This window comes from Monodon monoceros, unplaced genomic scaffold (assembly GCF_005190385.1).
Source record: "Monodon monoceros isolate NGI ecotype Baffin Bay Population unplaced genomic scaffold, NGI_Narwhal_1 Super_Scaffold_13, whole genome shotgun sequence".
NCBI classification, from domain to species: Eukaryota; Metazoa; Chordata; class Mammalia; order Artiodactyla; family Monodontidae; genus Monodon; species Monodon monoceros.
In genome coordinates this window covers 60,551,367-60,574,359 of record NW_021703769.1, presented here as the reverse complement: position 1 = coordinate 60,574,359, position 22,993 = coordinate 60,551,367, and the positions used below count along the sequence as shown (strand labels likewise).

Genomic DNA, 22,993 nt, shown 5'->3' with positions numbered 1-22,993 from the left:
TCCTTGCTCATACGTGATACATCCATTTCTGTCACCTTCACAGGAGAAAATAGATAATTGCATTACCCTTTTCTCACACCGGTCAGCTCTTTCCAGGATTGCTCCTATTCACGAAGAACTAACAGGTCCGTGAGTGTCGTGTGTGCATTGAGAGTATGAGTTGTCTTGTGTAAACCACTCGTGAACATGACATTTACCACCTGGATGCCAAGAAGAGGAGTCAGGGGTTTCTTTCCCCCTTTTGGTGCTCTCACTACACCAGAAAGAATGGGTCGTTCATTCAGTTAATATTTATTACAAAGGGCCTCTGTGGGAGGAGGCTATTCTTAAACTCCACAAAGTACCCCTAACACCAAAGGGGAGCAGACAGGATGCTCAAGGGCACCTGGGGGGGCAGTGCAGTGGGGAGAGAGGAGGGGAGCGCAGCGGGGAGCGCGAGTTGGCATTTCTCTGCAGTCTCGTGTTTTATTTAAACTATCCTCGCAAATTTGAAAAATTCCACTCTATAATACATCCATTTTATTTTAATATTAAAATGTTTTAAATGACCAGATTAATTATTTAACTTTTCCTCCCTTCTCTCCAGTGAAATCCGTGCTCTGGGACGTCAAGCCACAGTTATTCAGTGGCATGTAATCATCGCAAGCCCCAGGCTGCTGCGAAGCAGAGAGAAATAGCTGTGTTAGATACTCTCTCTGGGAGAAATATCAGTGGTGACATAAAGTGACTGGAACGTGTTCCTATCTAGAAGGACTAGCTGGGGTCTGTGCGCTCAGAGAATGGGCACAAAAGCCTGGGTTATGTATTCACTCGGTTGCAACTAGAGAAGCATCATAAAATTTTTAAACTTGCATGAATTCAAATGTACTCATTGGGGAAATTATTTTCTCGGTAGTGAGACTGGTTTTGCTTGTCAGTCCACTCAGTGAAAGTGAGTGAGTCGGTGATGAAATGGGAGCTAGGGATCCTGCTTTTCCCGCGAGAATATCCATTCTCAAGTTCCGCCTGTCGGGTGACCCCTGCCGATTAGAAATTTAAGTGTGCTCACCCACGTGTGTCTTCAGTAACCTGGTCCTCACATGCAAGCCTGGTGTGCAAGAGGAGAATTAGCGGAGTACTCTGACACTGGAGGGAAAAACAGCCACATTGGATGCTGGCATGACACCTCCAAAGGGAATTTTCAAGGGTAACTTTGACTAAACGTGGTTTTCACCTTTAGCCTCCCTGCCTGTCTTCTCCACACAGACACACTGTTGCACACATGCTGTTGCAACTCCACTGTGCTAGGTGCTTTCCCTGAAATGACCTGTGGACAGCACCTCAGCTCAAGGACAAGGCAACAGTTGCCCAGAGAGGTGAAGTGGGAGCCCAGTGGTAGGACTTTCCAGCCCCAGAGTGTACACTCATTCCATTGGGCCTTTCTGCTCCTACAGTTGTATTAAAATCTTTTAAATCACGAATTGCTCAAAAAGAAATTTTTTTTTTTTAATTTAAATAATCCCAACAGGGAGTTCCCTGGCAGTCCAGTGGATAGGACTCGGCACTTTTACTGCCATGGCCTGGGTTCAATCCCTGGTCAGGGAACTAAGATCCTGCAAGCCACACAGTACAGCCAAAAAAAAACCCAACGGCATTTAGTCCAGACTTGCAGAGAACCAAGTTACAGGGTCTGCCTGTGCTTTTTTTGGCGACAGCAGTGAATCCCGGCTGCGCTCTGGCCTGAGCTGGAGAAGAGTGGGCCGAGATTGGAGTGAATTTTGCACCACGTCCGTGACTTTCAGGCTGCACTCAGATAGCTGTTCCCCATGTGTGCGTCCGCCCCAGGGTAGGCTTGTGGGGCAAGTGTGCGCCTGGATCTTGGGAGAAGGCATTACACGGCATTCCAGCTGCCCTCTGGGGATTCTCGCTGCTCCTGCTTTAGTAAAATGTGGCAGGTTGCCTGGCAACCCCCACTGGTGGGGATTTTTTTCTACCTACTTTAGGAAAAAGCCCTCTATCAGCTCTTGGCTGACTACTCAGGGCAGAGTAGGAGATAAACTTGGCTCTGCAAGCCGACTTTCTCCTTTATTTTTCACACCTCTGCCTGTATCTTAACATTTGCTCTCTCCTCTGTTCTCTTTTGTCTATCATTTAAAGGTAGAAGCTGGACAGTTTGCCTCCCAAATCAAGTCCTGAGGGGGATTGGTTACCGAAAACATGTTCTTTTTTTACATTAGTCAAAATTGTTTCATTTGTGAGTCAGACCTGTGGACCGTTGCACTGAGTGTGTTGTATATAGCCATGCATCTCCGTGCTGCTGATTTGGTTTTGACAGAAGGATCCAGTTGTAGCCTTAGAAGGAAGCGTGGCTTGTGCATTTCCTGTTGGTGAAGGCCTCTAACTGCTGCCCTAACCTGGTGCGGGACCAGTCTGTCTGTGAGTGCCCTGCAGAAACGTGGTTTGTAGAGCTTTGCAGCTCTGTCCCATGCAAGTTGCTGTCAGATACTCATATTTTTTCTTCATTGAAATCATAGCATAATGCTATGCAAAGGCAGGATAAGTAAATTCATTCATTAAACTTCAGTTTACATGCTTTAAAATGAGACTTTACTTATGTTAGAGGCATTAGATGTGGGACTGCAGAGTTATCATTTAAAGGGTGATAATATTTTTCTAGGGAAAAATAAAAGTAGAGAGTACTTTAAAATCCCTGAACGCTCCGTTATCAATCAGAAAGCATTCTGTGTTCTGCTCTACCGATACATGACTTTCAAAAGTTGTTTTTCAATTTCCTAATTTGTGTTAAGCATTTTGATGTTGTCGGAAGCTCTTGAGCCTTTGGGAATTTTAAGATGTAATGTTATAAAATACACCAAAATACTTTAAAGCAGGGGTCCCCAGGTCCCCGGTCCTTGGCCTGTTAGGAACCGGGTGGCACAGCAGGAGGTGAGCGGTGGGCAAGTGAGCCAAGCTTCATCTGCCGCTCCCCATGGCTCCCCATGGCTCCCCATTGCTCGCATCACTGCCTGAACCATACCCCCCACCCCACCCCCGTCCGTGGAAAAATTATCTTCCATGAAACCAGCCCCTGGTGCCAGAAATGTTGGGGACCACTGCTTTAAAGTGTAGCAGTATAACAACACTTGCCACTGTATTCAGTTTCTTTTTTCATGTAAGTGTTTTAAAATGTAACACTTGACTCTTGTTTTCTAACCAGTCGATTTTCCATTGGATGTCCAAAACACACAAAAAGATCTACATTTACTTCTCCTTAGGATGTAGAAAACAAAATGACTGTTCAGAACAATGTAGAGATCTTAACAACTTCAGACAGGAAAGTTGACCAATGCCAGTATCAATTAAAAAAGAAAATCTGCCTTATTCTCCTGCTGGCACAATATTTCACAGGTTCTTTAAATGTTCAGGAGTGGTGAAAAACTTGTTACTTCTCTGAATTTGGGGAGTTGCCATCTTCTAAAAGCACTTCCTCACCGAATGGGAGAAGCTCACTCTCTGGCCGCCTCTCGGGCAGGCATGCTCTCCCCTCCCCCTTCCTCTCCCCATCCCTCTCTTCGTCCCTCTCTCTCCTATCTTTCCATCCCGCAGTCTCCTGTGTATATATGTGCTTGACACCGAGCTGCTTCGGCTGCTTTTGGCAGCTTAACATGCTTGTGTCAGACCCGAATGCTGCCTGTAGGTCTGACCACTGATGATGGCAGCGACCACCTCCCATAATAGGGAGACAGACTTAAGGATGAAGAAAATAAAGAGGTGGATTAGTCTTCTTAAACTCCTAAAGCCCATAGGGAAATGGTTTGGTGACTTAAAAGGAGAAAAATAATACAAGTGTAGAATGAATGTGTTAAAAGCCAAGATGGGATGGGACTTTAAAAACCAAAGTAATTCTTACTCAGTTTTGTGCTGCCCCTTTGGCCTGTTTGGTGATCTGTAGGGTTTTACTGTGTGGTCTACAGACAGAACCCACCAGTGAAATATATTAGTTGTTGGGCACATAGTGTCAGCAAAGGCAAAGAGTAAAACTGATGTGGAAAATAAGGCTAACTTCGTCATTCTTTATTTCCTCATTGGAGAAGCTTGTGATTCTTTCTGTATACTTTTCTGAAGTCAGACATTGCCAGTTATAACAAATACCTTGCATTGTCCCAAGGCAACCTGTGGTCTGAAGAGCAGATTTCATTGCTTTTGTTATGAATCGATTCTCTCTCCATAGAGGCTGGACACAGTGCCAGTGAGGCTCCCTGCAGGCACCAAGGAGGCTGGCCTGAGTGTTAAAGGAGGTTGTGTTGGCATTTTTTTCCTCACCTTTTTGGTGGTAACAGATCACATGCGGGGTGTCCTGGAGACACTGAAGAGTCGAGTCACGTTTGATGCAGATTTCAGGAGGTTCTGCATCTCTAGATGGATTGCAGGGGTGGGGAGCGGGGAAGAGAACAAGGCAGGACTAGGAAGAGGGCTCTTTTCATAGGTAGCATCATGGTGCCATCCTGAGAACCCTGAGAGGTTCCAGATTGGTAGCGTGGCAGAGAAGGGTTAATGAGAACCATAGACGGAGTTGTCTATATGGACAGTTTATATGGAATTTCTGTGACTCCTTACTAGGTTGGGAGAGGCCAGTTTGCTTCTGGGGACTGATACCCTCCTTCCCAGGGGTAATGACTCACCCTGCAGGTAAGATAGCTCAGCCCTGCCTAGCTGATAAAGGCCTGTCATTCTCATTCTCTCCCCAGGCCCCCTCCTTCCCTCCTGGGTTTCACTTGGTTAATGAATAAGCCTAGTCATGAGCTGTAAGTAAATTCTTTTATCAAATGAAAACCACATCAAAACATCCACAGAGAGACATTTAATGAAAGTGTAAATATTGCAGTACGGCATCTCCCGTATCTGGTTGGCTTATACACAAACAGACTTTAAGCTTTTCACCTATTGAAACCTTTAAGTCTGAAAATATGCTGCTCTGTGAGGCTTTTTGTAAACATGGTCTTGGGACGTGGAGAAAAGTTGGTGCATTTATGTGTTATCACAATAGCACTAATATTGTGGCAGATTTAATGCTTCATAAACAGCTCAAACTGCCAAGGTTAACAGTCCAAAAGTGTGGTGTTGGTGTGTGTGGGGACATTTATATTTGGTGTATATTTGTGTCTGGCATCTGAAACATCGCTCACGAGAACCAGTGAACCCTTCTTAACTCTGACTGCAGACCCGGCCACTACCTCGAGCCAGCAGTTCAGTTTACACACTGGCTCTGGTTGGTGAATAGGTTGTGTCCTAAAAGTTCTTTTGTTGACTAACCTTTTAGAACACAAAGCGCATTGTCGCACAGAAATGCCACTTTGAATGGTGGGTGTCAGTGAGCTGTGGCTTGTTTCAAACTTCGAGTCATGGCCCATCAGTGGGTCAGAAAATCAGTGCTAGTTGACGCCAGAATAAAAAAGAAGAGAGAAAAGAAACAGAATAGGAAACATCAGAGTGGGTTGCCTAGAAAAGATAGGTCTTGTTTGGTGACACTGTTGCAACTTAAAACCTACTGGACACTGTATGCCTTTAGAGCGCGAAAGGTACCCGTGTAGGGGGAGGTTGTATCAGCAGTGGGTTAAATCTGGCCATTTTCCACTGTCCAGCACTGTGATGTCAGGCAAGGGGCTTAACCTATCTGGGTCTCTGTTTTGTCATACTCAAAATAGGGCTGTTTTGTAGAGGTACGATTAGAGATGAAAGAGTGTATGTTAGGATTAATATATTAGGATATCATAGAACATAACGGTAATATATTAGGATTAGAGCTAATACAGCATCTGGTGCATGGCAACCTGTCTGTAAACCATGATTATTATTTATTTGTACTCCTTCGTGGTATATGTAGACCTTAAAGATACTGTCATAAAATAGTATAACTAAAACATGTACTGTTTAGTCTTCCCTAGAGTATAATTTATTCAGTGTTCCTGACATTTAGGATCTGCCATTTCACACATTCTAGGAGGAGATCTTTGATTTTACTTTAAATTATTCCTGTGTAGTTGAGACATCAATCTTAATTTTTTCCCATGAAGTGCGAAGAATGTTGCAAATTGCCTTAGGTCTTTCAGCTGTCAAGTTCGTCAATACCATTAAGTATGGAATTGCATCCCAGCTCCCTATTGTAAGTTGTGTGTTTTCGTCTTTATTTAAAAAACAAAAAAAGGTATTCTCTGTCTTTTTCTTAAAGTGACTCTCAATTCTAAACTTTTTGAAACTCCATCTGCTTCTGTTTGACTCCATCATAAGATCATTCTTACCTCCTGCACATCACTACCCCATCTTTTAAGGAGCTGTGTCAGCATTTATGAAAACCTTTTTTTGTCTGGCTTGGGTTTAGAGCAGCTGCTGTGTTGACAGCTTTGAGGGGCAGGTTAAAAGTGTCGTCGGAAGCCTGGCATCAAAGTCAGGGAGGTGAGGATTCAAATCCAGCTCTGCCAGTTCATTATCTTGGCCCTCTGCAGGTTACTCAACCTCTCTCAGCCTCTGTTTCCGTGTCTGTAAAAACAAGAGGTCCTGCCCACCTTGTGGGGTTGCTTTGAGGAGAAAAAGAGCACGGGTGGATTGGTAACTTTGCCTAGAAGGCCACTGGCTTCAGCTGGGTCCTCGTAAGTCACAACTCCACAGCCTTTTCTGCCCTTCCTGTCCTCCCGGCCTCAGCTCTGGGGCTCTCGGGAAGACCCACTCCCTTTCCCCAAAAACAGCCAGCTTCCGGGTGGGGCTTCCTACCCTAGATTCATCGAGCTCTGCACCTGCTCCTCCCTTCTCTTGGAAGTGGGGTCCCCACGTGTGCTCTGGGCCCCGTTTCCTCTCCAGGCCTTTCGATGTCCCTTATCCTCAGGCCCACCTGCTGCTTCTTCCAACAGTGAGAAAACCTGCTGAATCTAATCCATCTTTTCAAAAGGACTCCTAGATCCCAGTTCCCTTTGCTCCCCATGACTTCTTTCCTTTTACGAATTCCAGTGGTCTGGATTCATCACCCTAGCCATCGTGCCCTCTCATTTAGCCGAGGTCACTGGTGACCTCCGTGCCATAAAGCCCCTGAGCCCTTGTCTCCTCTTGCGTGGTTGCTCAGTACATTGACCCACCCTTCCTTCCTGGGCTCCACAGCCCGAGACTTTCTAAGTTAGTCCCCTCCTCTTGGGCCCACAGCGTCCCAGGCTCCCCTGCCTGCTCCTCCCCATCTATAAGGTGATTAAATGTTTGCTGTTCCTCAGAGTTCCACTAGGACTTCTTTTCTTACTCCACGCCTTCTCCATTCCCATTCCTATTTTCCCCTTCAGTCGCAGTGATCTTGTAGGAACACACATCAGATCACACTCGCACCCTCCTGGTGACTAAAACCCCATGGTGGCTCCCTCTGCACTTAGCCGGAGCCCTTGGGGGCGTGTCCGTCATTCCGGCTTCACCTCAGGTCCTCCCCGCTCCCTCTTTAGTCTCCACTGTTAAGGTCGTGTTTCAGTTCCTCAGTCAAGACTGTGTCTCCTCACTCAGATAGGTCACTCAGTGTTCCTTCTGCCTGGAACACACTTCCCAACCCCCAGTGTCTTTGACACTGTCTGCTCTCCCAGCCTTCGGTCTCAGGAAAGGCTGAATGTCTTTTCCTTAGGGAAACGGTCCCTGTGTCCTGGGCTTGACCAGCTAGCTCCCGCTGGAAACTCCAGAGCGCTTTTCTAACCCTCAGCACACATGTGGGGCTCTGTGCCCTGTCCTTCCCTCCTGGCGAATACAAGGACCAGGTCTCTGATTCAGCCCCAGTTGCCCATGCATAGAAGATGGTGTGTTTGTTCATGAATGAATGGATAGATGAATAAATGAACAAGTGAGAATTTCATACATTAGCGTCTGTGTTCACAAACAGGTGGAAGGGTAAATAAATGAACAAGCAAGAACTAAATACATTTGTTTGTAAAGCAGTCAGCACAGCTCTTATATATAGTAAGTACTCAATAAATGGTAGCTTTATTTCTTCTTAATTGACTTTTCAGCTGGGAACCATGAAAAGAAAAAAGAAAAAAGAAAAAAAAAAACCACCCAGGCTGGTTAATGCGAGCAGTGCTCCTTGGTGACACCCTTCAATAAAAGTGGAGGCAGGTGGCAGAGGCCGTGGGAGCGAGAGCTTAAGCAGCAGCTTCTTTCCCACAGTCAACCTCGTGCTCCTCCTCATGCTGAAATCATCATTTCTCACCTCGATTCCTGCCTCCCTGGTGCTCCCCTACCAATCCTTTCTGTTCCTTTCCTCCTCCTCTAGATTGTAAGCTTATTCCGGGCAGGGACCATCTCTTCCCTTCCTCCACGCACTGGTGCCCAGCACAGTACCTGGAGCCAGTGTTTGTGGAATGAATGAATGAGATGCATGTTTCAGAAGCGGACTATGGTGTTGCCAGGAGAGTTAGTGAAAATTAATTGACTAAGTTTGGTCTTAGTTCAATTTTTAAAAATTATAGTTCAGACTTTTTGATTTTATACTTGTCCAGTATGGTTGACGTATCGGTTCCTGTATTTTCCACGTTTTTGCGTGGGAAAGACCCCAATTCTAAATGATAGCAGTATCGCGTGAGCTTTGCAGACTCAGGTCTGTGAGGCCCCCCTCACTTCTCGCCCCCCAGTGTGTGATGAGCTATACAGCTCGCTGAATCTGTTTCACTGTGGAATATCTTATGTGGCTTAGACACCGTTCTTTTAGTCTGAACCATATGTTTTGTGATCTAACAGCCACAGCCTCATTACTTAGGCCCCTACCGTGTGCCAAGCCCTGTGCTGAGAGCTCTGTGTATGTACTCTCTGCCCTTCCTAATAGCTTTCTGAGGTCGGTAGATATGCCCGTTTTATGGATAAAGAAAGGGAAGCCCAGGAGGGCAGGTGACTTGCCTCAGACAAGTTAAAATCGGGGGCAGGATTTGAACCTAGGCCACTGTGGCCTTGGAACCTGTGGTTTTCCCATTTGACTTCGTTGCCTCCCTTTGTGTAGATTTTAAGTAAATGTCACCATGTCTACACGTCAGCCTTTGTCCAGTTTGTGGAGAGTGTTTTCTTCTCCACATCTTTAGCTTTTTTTTTTTTTCCTGCTACACCGCATGGCTTGTGGGATTTTAGTTCCCCAACCAGGGATCGAACCTGGGCCCTCGGCAGTGAGAGCGTGGAGCCCTAACCACTGGACCACCAGGGAATTCCCATCCACTTCCTTGGCCTTAATTAGAGACTCTGAGGTGAAATGAGGTGTGGGAGCCATGAGCAGAATGAGGGGGTGACGTGGAGAGGGCACAGAGTCGTAGGCGTGACTTGTATGTGGCGGAACCAGGACGGGACCCACTTCCTCTCCAGGCGCCTGTTGAGTTTGCTCTGGTCCTTATCCGTCACAGGGCTCACAGCACCTGCCCACACGGTACCAACCACCCAGTGCCGGGGGGTATGAGCCCGGTTCTGTGAACGCTCAGCTGTTCTTGCTCTCACACTCTGCCCTTCACATCTTTTTAAGCATCGTGGCCTGAGCTTGCTCCCTTGGCCTTAGTGCATTTCATTTCCTGAGTGTCTCCTGCATGTCAGGTGCTGTGATAGAGGCTTGGGGAAAGCAGAAGTGAATGAACCCATTTCCCTTCTGCCTCTTACTCCATTATTTCCGCTGTGCTCTTTACAGTGCTTGGATCTCTTTCATGTGCCTTAGTTTTCACTCTTTAGCCTTACTACTTTATTTTTTTATTTCTATTTATTTTTTTGGCTGCGGTGCAAGGCTTGTGGTATCTTAGTTCCCCGACCAGGGATCAAACCCAGGCCCTCAGCAGTGAAAGTGCAGAGTCCTAACCACTGGACCGCCAGGGAATTCCCTAGCCTTAGTACTGTACAAACAAACAACCAAGCAACCCTTTATTGGATAAGTATGCAATGTATGAAGAGCAAGGGACAAGGAATCACAAGCCCTGGGTCCTGACCATGTGCCCGGGGCAGGTGCATTGGCCTCGCCGAGTCTGCTGTCAAGGGCCGTTGCCATTTCTTTCCCAGCGTTGCTGTGAGGCTCAGGTGTGGCAATGTGCACAGACTGCTCCTGCCCAAGGGAGCCTGCCCTTCAGAGTCAGAGCCAGCTCTTCTTGTTTCCAGCCCAGGACTCTTCATCTGCTGAACCACCCTTCCTCATGGAATTTTTCACTGAAGATGTTGTGAATATGTATCCTGGTTCTGGCTTTCTTCTCTTGAGTAGAAATAAGCTGACAGCAGGCACAAAAGCTGTGTTTCTTCCCTCCTTCCACAATGTCAGATGAAATTCCTGCCAAAGTACCATGGTAGAGCCCAGGCGCTACACGGATGAATAAGCGAAGGTCCCTTCCCTCCAAGAGCACCTGGGTAAACGTGGGGAAAGAGTCAGCGTTGAAGTGAGGGCTGGACCAAGCTAAAGGCCCTGACGTCCTCTAGCAGGTTTGCACTTTATCTTGAAGACTCTGCAGGGTTTTACAGAAGAGGATGGACTGGCAAGGGTAAAATAGGGCTGTTGTCTCCTGGGCGGGCTCGCCTGCTCTCACCTCTTGGGCACCCTGGAAATAGCTGTACTGCATGTGCTTCTGACAGACCACCGATTCCTGTGTGCACCTTAGTATCCGCCTAGTTCTTTGTGTGGGTTGAGGGGAGGTACACCCAAGATCAGTTTTTTTGAACACAGGCAAATGTTCTTAGTGACCATTATTAGGGTTGAGTGTTTTTGTAAAGTTAGTTCTCCCGTAGAATCTGAGATAAAACCCTCCATTCTCTCTCTGGTAAAAGTCAGAAAATGGTCATGCTGTTGAAAACCCAGAGTTGATCAAATTATATGGAATATGAGAAAACTTCTGAATCTGGTATGTTCACATGTAAATAAGTCAAGCAAACACAAAGTGATGTTTGGTGCCCTCTTGGTGTGGGGTGAAAACCCAGAATGAGGGCACAGCGGTGCAGGGCCCCAGGCTGGCGGCTGAGGGAGGGATCAGGAGAGGTCATGAAGGGTGTCAGAAGTGGGCACCGTAGAGCATTAAAGCACACGTTGGTGGGTAGGGTGTAGGGTTTGTGTCTGCAAAGCTGGCAGAGGCCACTGTCAGCACACGTCACTTCAGGTGGGCAGTTAACATACCAGGTTATCATGGAGAGATTCCTTCTGCTTTTTTCATAACTGTTGTATGGAGAGGTGGACAGACTCTGAGTCTCTTGCAGACAGAGGCATTTGCCTGTGTTAACTCTAAATGACACAGTCTGGGATGCTTCCAGTGCACATGGTGTCATGAAAAGAATGTAGCTTTGGTTTGGATCCCAACACTTGTCATCTTTGAGACCTTGAACTAGTCACTTCTTCTGAGCTTCAGTGTCCTTATCTACAGAGTCAGGATAATCCTTACAGGATTTTTCCATACCTGGCAGAATAAGTAACCAATAAATATTTCTCTTTCTTGTAACCATTGGATTGATAAGCATTATAGGTAATTCCCTTAGAAACTGACTGAGAACCTGATGTTGGCTGAGGGTAGCCACTGCAGAAAATGCGGGACTAACGGTGTGTGGCTGCTTCTGAAGTTTCCTGATGCTCCCCCCACCCCACCCCCTCCAGCAGTTGCTGCAGTAAAGTGATTGCAGCCGCTTAATAACCAGGCTGCACAAATGTCCTCAGCCTCCCTCGGAAGGTCTGAGAAGCCTGGCGTTTCAGCAGCCGTGATTGTTTGCAGCACACGCACCATTCAGGGACACCTCCTTATCACTGAAGACATTGAAACTGGAGTAACTCTTACCTTGTCTTACAGAGCCCTTCTAACTTAGTCTCAGAAATGGCCCTTAGGAGTTGGACAGTGTAAAACAACAGCAAAACTAAACAATTTGTTTAAAATGTAATGAACGTCTGTGAAACCACCACTCAACCAAAGAGCTAAAATATTGTTAATAAGTTACATTTACCTGTTGTTCCTCCCCATCCCATCCCCCTGATCCCCTGTGGGTGGCAGTCACTCTTCTGAAAGTCATGCTGATCATTTTCTTGCTTTTTTGGTTCTCTCTCTCTCCCTCTCTCTCCCCCGCTCTCTCCTTCCCCTCACCTCCCCCCACCCCCCTTCGCCCTCCCTCTCCCTTTCCCTCTACAGATCTACAAAATGATACCTTATTGTGCTCCTGATTTGCCTTTGCCTGAGGTTGAGCAACTCTTTATATAATTATTGGCGTTATATGCTCCCTTTTCTGTGAAATGACTATGAATGCTTTTCGTGTCTTTTGCCCATTTTTCTGTTAGGTGTTCTCTTACTGATTTGTAGGCATTTTTATGTATTCTGGTACTAATCCTCCATCAGTTGTATGTGTCACAAATATCTTCTCCCAGTGTGTAGATTGTCTTCCCTCTCTTTAAAGTGTCTTCGGGTGGCCAAGAGTTTTCGTATTAATGTAGCCAAACTTATTGATCTTTTTTTTAATGCTTAACATTTTTTGTATCTTCATAAATTCTTTCCTACTTCAAGCTCCGGAAGATATTCACTTCTATTTTCTTTTCAAGTTTTCAAAGTTTGCTTTTGACATTTAAGTGCTTCATCCATCTGGAGTTGATTTTTTGGCCTGGTGTGAGTAAGAATCCAATTTCTTTTTTTCTTCCTGTGGATAAACAATTTTTCCAACTTTTCCTTTTGCACAGTGTCATGCTGCCTCTGTCAAAAATCAAAGTTACACAGATGCATAGGTCTGTTTCTAGGTTCTTCTGCACCACTGGTCAGTTTGTTTATCTCTGTCCCATTACTACACTGTCTTAAGTACTACAGGTTTACAATAAGCTTTTTTAGCTATCAAGGCAAGCCTCCCTTCCTTATTCTTCAGAAATGTTTGGGCTATCATTGGCCATTTGTCTTCCCTTTAAAATTTGGAATCAACCTTTCAAATTCCACAGAATAATTGAGGTGTAATTTATATACAGTGAAATATACACTGTTCTGTTGCCCAGGTCTTCATCTTAACAAATGCACATCATCATGTAACCTCCACCACAATCAAGATACAGGACAGGTCCATCACTCCCAGAATTCCCTCATCCCTTTGGCAGTTGACCTCTTCCCCCAGTCCCTGGCTACCACTGCTCTGTGTTCTGTTGAGATTTTTTTTTTTTTAATCTCATTTAAAATTTTTTCATTGTTTTATTAAAACATTGGAATTTTTAAAACTGAAACTGCATTAAATCTAGAGATAAATTTAGGAAGGACTCTATGTCTTATGTTAAGTGTTCTTGTCCATGAACATTATGTATCTCTCAACTTAGTTGGAGAGATTTTTTGCTTGACAGTAATGGAAGGGTCTACATTTTTAGAAAAAAATCTCAACATTTTAAGTAGTTCTTTAAAACTCCTCTAAAGGAAGCATTTTATAAGATAATCGTCCATCTAAATGGACACATAAATATACACAAATATATGTCAGACTTGTGGCAGTGTTATGTTTTAGAAAAAAGTCACGTCTTGGTTTCATACCAGCCTTGTTGCTCACCCTATGAGACCATAAGCAAGCTGCTCGGCTCCCCTGATGCTCAGTCTCTTTATCTGTGTGATGACTAGAACATCTCTTCCTCATGGGGTGGTTGTGAAGATTAAATGCACAAAGTGTCGAGACAGCGGACCCGGCACAGTGAAGCCATGGGTGGGTGAGACTGTGGGAGAGGAGCTGCTCTCACTCACCCACAAGGAACCAGGAAGGGCCTTCACCGTGTTTGGTTTCGCAGTGGCTTTCACAAAGTGGCACAGCCAAAAGATGGCCTTGAATCATTTTCCTGACAAATTTGGAAAAGGTTAGTGTTACCAAGCTGCCTGAGCCACGCTGCTTCTGACAGGCGAGCTGGAATCACTGTAGGACACAGCTGACAGCCAATTCATTTTGCTGATTCATCCATTAGAAGGGTGGCTCTGGGCCAGAGCTTGGCTTCCAGATTAAAGGCCGAGAGCTGCAAAGCTGCTGGGACTTGAAGGAATGCTGGTAAATTATTGCCATGTGAAGGCCAGCCGTGGAAAGTAGATTGTTATTTGTTTCCCCCTTTAAGTGATCCTAATTCCAAATGTGCTCAGATAAATTCCCCACCATGGTTAGGGAATTTTTGAAACATTTGTCCATGGGGCTGAGAGCTAAGTTACTGGAAACAATCAAATGCTGTTAAGTAGATCATCTTGGCTCCTTTATGACCCTATCATCACCTCTGCTTTCAGGAGGAATGTTGACTCAAGCCTACTCTTTTACTTGGTAATCCAAATTAAACTCGAGAGAGGCATTATTGCACATGTCATCCCTGTGGGGCACACTTCAAAATCAACCTGCCTGAGTAAGGAATGAAACTTAAAAGACGAAAATCCAGGAGATGCTCATTTGCCAACGATCAGGACAGAATAATCATGTAGAATCTGTGGGTTCTCATGTATCGCATTGATAGATGATCCTGTTTTAGTAGGTAGTCTCAAGCTTACAGGAAACTGCATAAAGCTTGCATGTGACAGGGTGAGCTCAAGAGGGTGGAAATTGTGTCTTGTTTTACCAAATATCTAGCATCGTCCCTGGGACAGACACCCAGTGAGCAGCTGCTAGACAGAGGCACCGATGGATGATGTTTGTTGGGTATACAGATTGTGGGGCGGTTAGATAAATGAGCCAAGAAATTCAGAAGTGTAGTCCGTTGAAAGCAAGAAGAGTAACTGTCCTGAGGAATAAGATTTTAAAGAAAGGATCCTGTTTCTGTGGTTCTCTGATCTGAGTGACTTTGGTCGATAGTGTATCTGCAGAGCTGGGTACTTTCTGTTTCCCTCGTTGTAGTGAGTCAGAGCATATGCTGTTTTGAGCTCACATTTCACTAACTCAATCTACTTCCTTGGGATAATGTGAAAGTTCTTTAATACCCTTAGGGTTGTTTTCTTTTCTTTTCTTTTTTTCCTGTTAAACTCTAGAGTGAATATTTGAAAAGTACAGCAAACTTCTTAGTAAAAAAGAATTTTTTTTGAATTTTATTTTGTTTTTTTATACAGCAGGTTCTTATTAGTTATCCATTTTATACATATTAGTGTATATATGTCAATCCCAATCTCCCAATTCATCTCACCCCCCCACCCCACCCCCGCCACTTTCCTCCCTTGGTGTCCATATGTTTGTCCTCTACATCTGTGTCTATTTCTGCCCTGCACACTGGTTCATCTGTACCATTTTTCTAGGTTCCACATATATGCGTTAATATGCGATATTTGTTTTTCTCTTTCTGACTTACTTCACTCTGTATGACAGTCTCTAGGTCCATCCACGTCTCCACAAAGGACCCAGTTTTGTTCCTTTTTATGGCTGAGTAATATTCCATTGTATATATGTGCCACATCTTCTTTATCCATTCATCTGTCGATGGGCATTTAGGTTGCTTCCATGACCTGGCTATTGTAAATAATGCTGCAGTGAACATTGGGGTGCATAATAAGAGTAGGTGTCTTTTCTTATTTTTCTTTTTGTTGTTTTATTTTGCTTTGCTCTTTAGATGGCTAAACATTTAGGGCATGACATTCTATAAACTCCTATTGTGCTGAGAAGTTTTAGGCAGATCTGGTCCACTTGGAGTGAAGATGAAAGTGTCAGGGGCTGGGTATGTGGGTAGTATCTGCCTCTCATCCGGTTGTCTTTCCCTGTGGTTTAAGGTCTCTGAAGTACTGGAGTCCCTTGTCTAGTTCTGGTGTGTCCGTCACCTCTTGCTGCATTCTACCATGCCTCATTTACATAATATTTACTGGGAACTACTCTGATCCAAGAACTTTGCTAGAAGTGGGTATACAGAAGTGGGTATACTCTATTTCAGACGTCACGGTGCTTTTGTAGCTGCCTGGGTCCCAAGTCTGGCAGCCCCTGCCAGCATTGCCCGGCTCTTACGGTCTTGCTGCTAGTGTGGGTAATAACCAGTGGCAGTGATAGTGGGCCAGGGAGTGTGTGCTCACACTGCAGAAGCTGGAGCCAGCACATGGTGGCCCATCCTCCCGGTTTCCGTGGGTCCTCACTCCCAGGCCATCTGCACGTTCCATCCCCCACCCTCCGAGAAGGAGGCAGCAAGACGACCCGGCCTTAGTCAGGCATTAACACCAAAGAGGGAACAAGCTCTAGTTTTCAGGGACTTCTGCCAGAGGCACATTACAGAGAATTAGCAGGCTTTCAAAGCAGAAGGAGAAGAGGCAGGTCTCAAGTACTGTGGGAATACCTTGAATCTGCAGAGTCCAAAGTGAAGTGCGGAACGGCAGGCAGGGCCCTGGCCTTAGGGTCGAAGCAGCCTGGTTTTGCTGCCCAGCACTGCCGCTGGCCCACGGTGCGGCCTGCAGCAATCCCCCCGACCTCTGTGCACCTGCTTTCTCATATTCAATAAAGACAATTCTCCCTTGCAAGTACATTGTGAAGATTAGACATCATGTACACAAAGCACCGGACACAGACATATGGTAGACCTTTGCTATTTGACACAGTGATCAGCACTGCTGTCAATATTGCTTTTCTTGTCATCTTTATTTTTAACAAAATAAGTGAGTGTTTACAGTTTTCCCTTAGTGGTTTTGTTTTGTTTTTCATTTTCTTACTCTGAAAAGGAGTAATTTTCAGGCCATAATGCTACCTGCAAATATTCTGAAAATTAACGTTTTGCTTACATCATTCTGGTTATTGAATAGTTTACAGAGCATTTTCACACTGTAAGGGAGATTGAGGAGCAGTGACCGTCTCTTCTCCAGGTGAGAAAACTCAGATGTGGAGAGCCTATGGCTACCTGGCTTCTAAATGGCAGAGCGGGGTTGGGAGTGCAAACCTCAACCCAGGGCTCCTTTGACTACCTCAGTCCATCCTTTTGAAGTGACATCCCTGGGGCTAGGCGAGACTCTTTGATAAGGATTTTTTCTTTTCCTTGTAGCTGTCAATACCAGCAGATATGCAGAGAGCTATCGGATCCAGACCTATGCTGAATATGTGGGGACAAAGCATGAGGAGAAGCAGATCAAGAGAAAGTGGACAGAAGATAGTTGGAAGGAGGTTGAGAGAAAGCGGTTAAACACGCAGTGCATCTCCTATGCTTTGCAGAATCACTGTTACCACGCCAATAGGTAAGAGTTCTTGGCTGTCGATTTGAAAGGGCAGTGTCGTTCTAGCAAAGCTCTTCTCGCTGCTTCTTATAGGACTGTAAGTAGTAAATCTGACTTGTGAAAAAGACTTTTTTCTAACTTTTCACATAATATCAGAAGTTACTACTCCATTAATTCCTTCTGTGCTATATAGACCAGTTAACATTCACAAAACCCTGATGAGGCAGACAAGGGGATACATCTTATTCCCATTTTAGGGGTGAAGAAACAGGGGCTCTATGACTTGCCCACCATTTAGTAAGAAAGCCAGGGTCAGAGGTGAACTCTTCTGTCTGATCTCTTCCTCTTCCCAGGCTGCCACGTTGCTTCTGGCTGAGCTTCTGAACCCCTTTCATAGCCCACGTAGACACTGCACCACATGCCTGCTGTAGAAAGAGAACTTGATACACACTTCCTTTACTTACCTGTATTCCTACTTTCAGAAGATAAATGCTGGTGATATTTTAGAATCTTTGTGAAACTATAAAACATAGGTATAGAAATTGTGGGGGGGGGAGTTCCTTATAGAAAATTGTAAAGAAGAGAAAAGTGTGAATTAACAAAGAAAAAATTAGCCGTAATCCCACCACCCAGAAGCAACCACTGTTAATATTCTGGATTGCCCTCCCTACTTTTTAAATGGTTTTTTAGAGATTTTTAAAATTGAGGTATAATTAACATACCTCATATTATAACATAATAAAATATACAGATATAAAATGTTTAGTTCAAGGAGTTTTAAGTTACATACACACAGGTGACCACCACTGAAAGCAAGATGTAGGACATTTCTATCTCCCCGCCTCAAAATTTTGTTGTGCCCCTTTTCAAGCAACTCCAAGCCCCCAGTGTCCTAAGCAACTATTTCAAATTTCTATCACTGTGGATTAATTTTGATTATTCTCGGAATTTATAAAAAATGGAATCATTTGGTATTATGTTTGGTTTCTTTCACTTAACCTGTTTTTGAAATTCATCCTTAATGTTGTGTGTATCAGGAGTACATTAATTTTTTTTAAAATATATTTATTTATTTTTGGCTGCGTTGGGTTTTCTCTAGTTGCGGTGAGCGGGGGCTACTCTTTGTTGCGGTGCGCGGGCTTCTCATTGCAGTGGCTTCTCTTGTTGTGGAGCATGGGCTCTAGGCACGTGGGCTTCAGTAGTTGCGGCCCTCGGGCTCTAGAGTGTAGGTTCAGTAGTTGCTCCCCGGCATGTGGGATCTTCCTGGACCAGGGTTCGAACCCATGTCCCCTGCATTGGCAGGCGGATTCTTAACCACTGCACCACCAAGGAAGCCTGAGTACGTTAATTTTTATTATTCAGTATTACTTCATTGTATGAATATACAGCCTTAACCTGGTCTTCTGTTGCTGGACATTTGGGTTGTTTCCAGGTGGGACTATTATAAATCAGGCTGCTATGAACATTTCTATAAAAAATTTTTTGTGGGCATATGTTTTCATTTCTGTTGAGTAAATATCTAAGATTAGAATTGTTGGTTCTTAGGATAGATGTATGTTAAACTTTATAAGAACAACCGAACAGTTCTCCAAAGTGGATGTACCATTTTATATTCCCCCAGTATTATATGAAAGTTCCAGTTGCTCCACATCCTTGACAACACTTAGTGCTGTCAGTCTTTTTTAGCCATTCTAGAAGAGATAAGATGGTATTGCATTGTGATTTTAATTTGCATTTCTCTTGTTGACCACCTTTTTGTGTGCTTCTTGACCATTCAAATATCTTCTGCTTGAGGTGGATATTTAAGTCGCTTGCCCATTTTCTAATTAGGTTGTTTGTCTTTTTACTGTAGATTTGTAGGTGTTCTTTTATATATTCTGGATACACATCCTTTGTGCTGCAAATACGTTTTTTGAGTCTGGGGTAGTATATTCATTTTATTAGTGATGTATTTTGATGAGCAGATATTTTTAATGTTGATGAAGTCCTATTAATTTTTTTTTGTTAATGGTTAGTGGGTTTTTTCCCCATTCCAAAACTTTGCCTACTTAAGGTTACAATTATTTTCTAGAAACCTTTCTTCTAGAAGGTTTATAGTTTTAGCTTTTACATTTAAGTCTGACCCATTTCAAATTAATTTTGTATGAGATAGGAGTCAGGGTTTAGTTTTTTCCATATGGATATCTAGTTGTTCTGGCAACATTTGTTAAAAAGACTTTTCTTTCCTTGTTAAATTAACTTGACACTTCTGTCAAAAATAAATTGACCATGTATGTTTAGATCTATTTCTGGATCTGTTCCACTCATTTTTATACTATTCTTATGCCAATACCACACTTGCTTTTTTCTGACTTTATAGTAAGTCTTAAAATCAGGTAGCATAGGGCTTCCCTGGTGGCGCAGTGGTTGAGAGTCTGCCTGCTGATGCAGGGGACAGGGGTTCGTGCCCCGGTCCGGGAAGATCCCACATGCCACGGAGCGGCTGGGCCTGTGAACCATGGCCACTGAGCCTGCGCGTCCGGAGCCTGTGCTCCGCAACGGGAGAGACCACAACAGTGAGAGGCCCGTGTACCGCAAAAAAAAAAAAAAAAAAAAAATCAGGTAGCATAAACCCTCCAACATTGTTCTTTTTCATATTGTTTTGACTATTCTAGATCCTTTGTATTCCACATAAATTTTAGAACGATCTTGTCTTTCTTCACTAGACCTGTTTTATAGTTTTTACTGTAGAAGTCTTACATGTCTTATGTTAATTTTTCCCTAAATATTTATCTTATTTATGCTATCAGAAATGGAATTGTTTCTTAAGTTTCATTTTCAAATTGTTTGCAGCTTCTCTATAGACATATAATTAATTGTTGTATATTGACCTTGTATCCTGCAACGTTTTAAAATTCACTTATTCTGATAGGTTGGGTTTTTTCTTAATATTCTGCAGAGTTTTTAATTTACACAGTTTTATTTCTTTTCCAATCTTTATGTCTTTTATTTCTTTTTCTTGCTTTATTGTACCAACTAGCACCTTTGGTATATTGTTAAAGTGGGAAGAGTAGATATCCTTGCCTTGCTTCCAGTATTAGAGAGGGGAAGTTAGTTCAGTGTTTCCCCTTGAACTATAATTCTTAGGTTGTCCATACAAGTCTTTTTTCAGGATGAGAAAGTTCTCCTCCATTTCCAGTTTGCTAAGACTTTGTATCACGAATAGATGTTGGATATTTTCAGATGCTTTTTCTGTATCTTTTAAAATTGTCATATGGTTTTTGCCCTTTGTAAGTATCTTGCATGACATTGATTGGTTTTTGAATGCTTAATTGGGTTTGTATTCCTGGGAGAAATTCCACTGGGTCATGATGTATTATCCTTTTTACATGTTGGATTTGAATATACTGTTAAATTTTTTTTTATCTTTGTTCATGAGGATGAGGAATATTAGATTGTAATTTTCTCTTTTTTTACATCTTTGTCAAGTTTTGGTTCAGGATTATTCTGACCTCATAAAACTAGTATAGTTAAGAATTTCCTCTTCTATTATTTTGTGACAGTGTGTATAGGACTTTTTTTTTTTTCCTAAATTATTGCTTGGGTTTACTAGTGAAGACATCTGGGCATAAGAGTTTTTTATGGAAAGGTTTTTGATTATGAACTCAATTTCTTTAATAGATATGGGACTATTTATCTTTTCTATTTCTTCTTGTATCACTTAGGAATTTAGTTTTCCAAGGAATATTCCATTTTATTTAAGTTGTCAAATTTGTTAGCATAAAATTATTAGCTGAAAATACTCCCTTATAATTTCAGTATCTGTAGGATCTATATTTATGTCCCTTTAAAAATTCCTAATACTAGTAATTTGTGTTTTCTCTCTCTTTTCCTTGCTAGGTGTTTATCAATTAATTCTTTCTAAGAACCAACTTTTAACTTTATTGGTTTTTCTCTATTATATTTGTGTCTTGCTTTTTCATTTATTTATACTGTTCTTATTATTTCTTCTGCTTATTTGAATTTAATAGTTTTGGATTTAATATGTTATTCTCCCATTGTAAGGTGGGAACTTAACTCCTCGATTTTATGTTTCTTCTTTTCTAGTGAATTTCCTTTAGTTTTTGCTTAACTGCCTTCCACATATTTTGATGTGTTGTCTTTTCACTATCATCTATTACAAAATATTTTCTAATTTCTCTTGTGCTTTCTTCTTTAACACATGAGTTATTTAGAACTTCTTTGATAATTATTGAGACTTATTTATGGACTGACATGTGGTCTGTCTTGGTGCATGTTCTATGTGGACTTGAGTGAGTGTGATATTCCATTAATATCATTTTAAGTTATTTTGGTTCATGGTTTTGCTCAGCTCTTCTATATCTTTACTGATTGGGGTCTTTTTGGGGGGGTGGTTGTCTACTTTTTCTTTTAGCTACTGAGAGTGGTATTGAAATCTCCAACTATGGTTGTGGATTTAATTCTCCATTAATTATATCAATTTTTGCTTCATGAAACTGTTTTGATAGGTATATGCCCATTTTGGATTGGTATGTCTTCTTAATGAATTGCCCCTTTTATCGTTGTGGAAGATTTCTCTTCAGTTCTAGAAATAACCTTTTTTTGATGTTTATTGTGTCCTATATTAATTAACATAGCCACTCTTGTTTCTTGTAGGTGTTTGCCTTTTACTGGCAACTTATTTGCCTTTATAATTAAAGTAGGTTTCTTATAAACAGCTTATGGTTGAGTATTGCTTTTTTATCCACTCTGACAATCCCCGCTTTTTATACTTAATCTAATTAATGATACAGGTGAGCCTGTCTTCCATCTTGGTATTTGTTTCCTACTTGTCCTGCTCGTTCTGTGTCCTTCTGTTTTCTGTCGCTTTTTGGATGAATTGTGTGTTATTTAGTACTTACTGATATTATAGCCTCCCATTTTATCTTCCCTGTCAACTTTTTGCTTATACATTTTTGTGTTATTTTTTGTCATTGCTCCAGAGTAATGGTTGGCAAACTGTAGTCCATAGGCCAAATCAGGCCCACATGTTTTTTGTTTGTTTGTTTGTTTGTTTTGCGGTACGCGGGCCTCTCACTGTTGTGGCCTCTCCCGCTGCGGAGCACAGGCTCCGGACGCGCAGGCTCAGCGGCCATGGCTCACGGGCCCAGCCGCTCTGCGGCATGTGGGATCCTCCCGGACCGGGGCACAGACCCGTGTCCCCTGCATCGGCAGGCGGACTCTCAACCACTGCGCCACCAGGGAAGCCCTATAAAGTTTTATTGGAACACAGCAGTGCCTATTAATTTACATACTGCCTCTGACTGCTTTGCATTACGGTGGCAGATTTGGGTAGTTGTGACAGAGACTGTGTGGCCCACAAAACTCAAAATGTTCACTATCTGTTCCTTTACAGAAAAGTTTGCTGATCCCTGCTCTAGAGCTACTCTGCCCAGTGGTAGCCACTGACCACATGTGCCTAACAAGTACTTCAGATGTAGCTAGTCCAAACTGAGATGTGTTGTAAATTTAAAGCACACACCTGATTTTGAAGAATTGATTACATGTAGAAATGATAATATTTTTGATATATTGGGTGAAATAAACATATTATTAAAATTATTTTCATTTGTTTCTTTTTATTTATGTTTTAATGGTGGCTCGTAGAAAATTTAAAATTGCGTATCTGGCTCACAAAATATTTCTGTTGGCCAAGCACTGCTCTAGAGATTATAATACGCCTCTTTAATTTATCCCAGTTTATCTTCAAGTGAAAATTACATTGCCTCATGAACAATGTAAGATTCTTACAAGAGTATATTTCCATCAACCCCCTCCCATCCTTTGTGATCTTCTGGCTCATATTTTGCTTCTACATTTTGTAAGCTTGATATGTTGTTGCTTTTGTTCCTTTTCTCTCTCTCTCTTTCTTTAAAAGTTAATAC

At 43.0% G+C, this 22,993-nt stretch overlaps 1 protein-coding gene across 1 annotated transcript in view; it reads left to right on the top strand.

Annotated features, from left to right (window-relative positions):
* The window catches only part of PARN (poly(A)-specific ribonuclease), a 161,038-nt gene that overhangs the window by 97,873 nt on the left and 40,172 nt on the right, over window positions 1-22,993 (top strand). The window contains exon 22 of the mRNA XM_029220143.1: window positions 16,901-17,090. Within this exon, the coding sequence (XP_029075976.1) occupies window positions 16,901-17,090 (190 nt within the window). The remainder of the gene's footprint in view (window positions 1-16,900; window positions 17,091-22,993) is intronic.